The 2568-nt window shown below is 62.8% G+C and overlaps 1 protein-coding gene across 1 annotated transcript; it reads right to left on the bottom strand.

Annotated features, from left to right (window-relative positions):
* Window positions 1–62: 62 nt before the first annotated feature.
* On the bottom strand, window positions 63–2401 carry LOC104619681 (phospholipid-transporting ATPase ID-like; the record flags this gene model as incomplete). Its single annotated transcript, XM_010285640.1, has 9 exons — window positions 63–263; window positions 338–426; window positions 501–659; window positions 874–953; window positions 1122–1192; window positions 1546–1618; window positions 1769–1830; window positions 2006–2104; window positions 2288–2401. Coding segments are annotated over 9 exons (948 nt in total), but the record flags the coding sequence as incomplete, so codon positions are not given.
* Between the last annotated feature and the right edge of the window lie 167 nt (window positions 2402–2568).

Genomic DNA, 2568 nt, shown 5'->3' on the forward strand with positions numbered 1-2568 from the left:
GCCACCCCTAATCCCTGCTCCCTGCCCCTCGCACCCCCCCAGCCCAGCCCCTCGGCCCTGCCCTACCTCACATAGAGCGAGATGGGCACCACAGTGTTGAGGATGATGATGTAGGACCAGAAGGAGAGGAAGCCAGAGAAGAAGGCACTGTGCACCCCCTCGTCCCAGGGCAGGTAGATCTGGAAGCAGACGCCCACCTCGTGCTCCCAGATGGCGTTGCCGATGGCCAGGATCACCCCCATGCACACCAGGAACCCGAAGATCTGGGGACAAGACGGGACATCAGAGCCCCAACTGGGCCAGAGCTGGGGCTCCCTGGGATCTGCCTTCCGCATACCCAGAGCACCAGCGTGTTCATCAGCCGATCAATGCTCGTCCGCTTAAACTTCGTCCGGCCGCTGTTCTGCATCAGTTTTGTGTCGGGCCCTGGGGAGAGGGAAGAGCATCAGCAGGGCCTCTCCCTTCCGTGCAGTGCAGCGGCGGCAGCTGTCCCAGCCCACCTGCAAAGACGACGAGGCCAAAGCACCACTCGGTGTTGCGCAGGACGCAGCCTCGCAGCAGCATGTTCTGGTTGCTCAGGGGGTACTTGCTCTCCTTCCAGTACAGCGTCCCGCCAAACTTATCCAGCTTGTTGTTGGGGGGTTCACAGATCACCTCACCTGGGCACAGGGGATGGCTCAGCTGTAACGTGCCTTCTCCACGTGGCCAGCTCCATCCCAGTGCTCCCAGCACCGTCCCCAGCTCCCCAGAGATCTGCTTCAAGCCACAGGACCACAACACCGCCTGGATGGTCCCGGTCTCTCCAGGGTGGACCCATGCCAGGAGCAAACCCAGGGGCTGCCCCATTGCAGAGCACCAATTGCAGGCACTCACCGTCAAACCGAGCCAGCTTGCTGGTGTCACCCAGCTCTGAGGTGACGGGGATGGCCTGCCGCACCTTCATGTTGGTCTCTCTGTGGGCAAGGAGGCACCACGTGTGGGGTTAGCGACAGCCTGGCAGGGAGGGCCTTCACAGGTGCTCCCCAGTTTCAGGTCCCCGGCAGCTCCTGCCCTGCCCGCATGCCGTTCTCACTCCTACCTCTCTCCTTCCCTGCCACCCGAGGCGAGCCGGGGTTACTTACCCGTCCAGCTCCGCGGTCTCTATGTAGCACAACCCATGGGGTTCGCTGCTGGAGAGGAGGAGGAGGTCAGCCTGCCGGGAGAGACACGTGAAGGGTTGTGTTGACACTAGGGCTCTCCTACACCCTCCCCAGGGAAGCTCCTGGCCCTCGAATGCCGGGGTCAGCGGGGTCTCTGAAGCCACCCTGCCAGCACCCTGGCCTGGACACCATTGCCTGAAGCACCCACGTCAGCCAAAACTCCAGAGCTCAAACATGGCTCAAACGCTACAACCGAAATGCAACTTCCAGGCTGGAAATTCCCTGATGTCTCCACCCCAGGAGATGATGGAGGAGCACAAAAGCAGAGCAGCCGCAGCACCACACCATGCTGCTGTCCCTGTGCACAGCCCAGCCGGGACTGTGCTCGTCTCGGGGCCACACTCACCGCCACGAACTGGTTGTTCTCCAACTTGATGATGTCTCCGACACGGACGTTCATCCACTGCTCCTGCCGGAGGCTGCAGAGGGACAGCAGAGTGGAGTTAGTTGGGGGCCGGCAGCATTGGTCCTCCCCTGCCCCACTGTGCTCTGCCCTGCCTGCAGCCCTGTGCCACGTCCTGCAGGGCTCCGTGCTCCCTCCCCGGCTTCCCCGTCCCCGTGACACTCACACTCCGCCGATCAGCACCTGAGACTGCCGGTTGTTCACCTGGTTGTCGCTTTTATGGCGGAACTGGATGCGGAGGGGAAGAGACAGCAGCATCAGCCCCTCTGGGGACAGAGTCCTGCATCCCTCTCCCTGCAAATGCCACGGCCCCGGGCACCGCACACCCGCACCAGGGTCACAGCGCCCTGCCCAGCCCCAAGTCCCCATGCCCGGGTAGAGGAACACGTGGGGGATCACTCACATAGTCGTCGGTGGCATCTTTGACAGCTGTGATGGTTAAGACAAGAACCAAAGGCACGATGGTGGTGAACCAGGAGAGTGAAGAGATCTGCGGGATCAGCTAGGGACAGGGAGCGGGAGCTGGAGGGGACCAGGCCAGCCCCAGGCCCACGCCACCCCTGCTCGAGGGAGCCAAACCCACTGCTTCGCAGAGGCGGGATGTGCCTGGACAGCCCGGCTGCCCAGCCAGGGAAGGACGGGGCAGGGGGACCCCATCTGCCTCCCCGGGCCCCCCAGCACTCACCTGCAGGATGAGGAGGAACAGGAAATAGGTATTGGCCACTTCCTGGAACTGCTCGAAGAGATTGACAGGCAGGAAGGTGACGATGTTGTACTTGGAGGTCTTGATGCAGTTGCTCTGGGGACAGATGGGGTGAGAAGGGGGTTCATGAGCTGCCAAGGCCCCGTGACCCCTCAGCATCGCTCTGGGGGCAGGGCTGCAGCTCACTGTGCCCCTAATTTGGGAGCTCTGGGCGGCAGCCCGGACCCCCGGCTCCTGCCCTGCTCTAACTCCATGGCAGCTTC

The sequence above is a fragment of the Phaethon lepturus genome, unplaced genomic scaffold (assembly GCF_000687285.1).
Source record: "Phaethon lepturus isolate BGI_N335 unplaced genomic scaffold, ASM68728v1 scaffold46924, whole genome shotgun sequence".
Lineage (NCBI taxonomy): Eukaryota > Metazoa > Chordata > Aves > Phaethontiformes > Phaethontidae > Phaethon > Phaethon lepturus.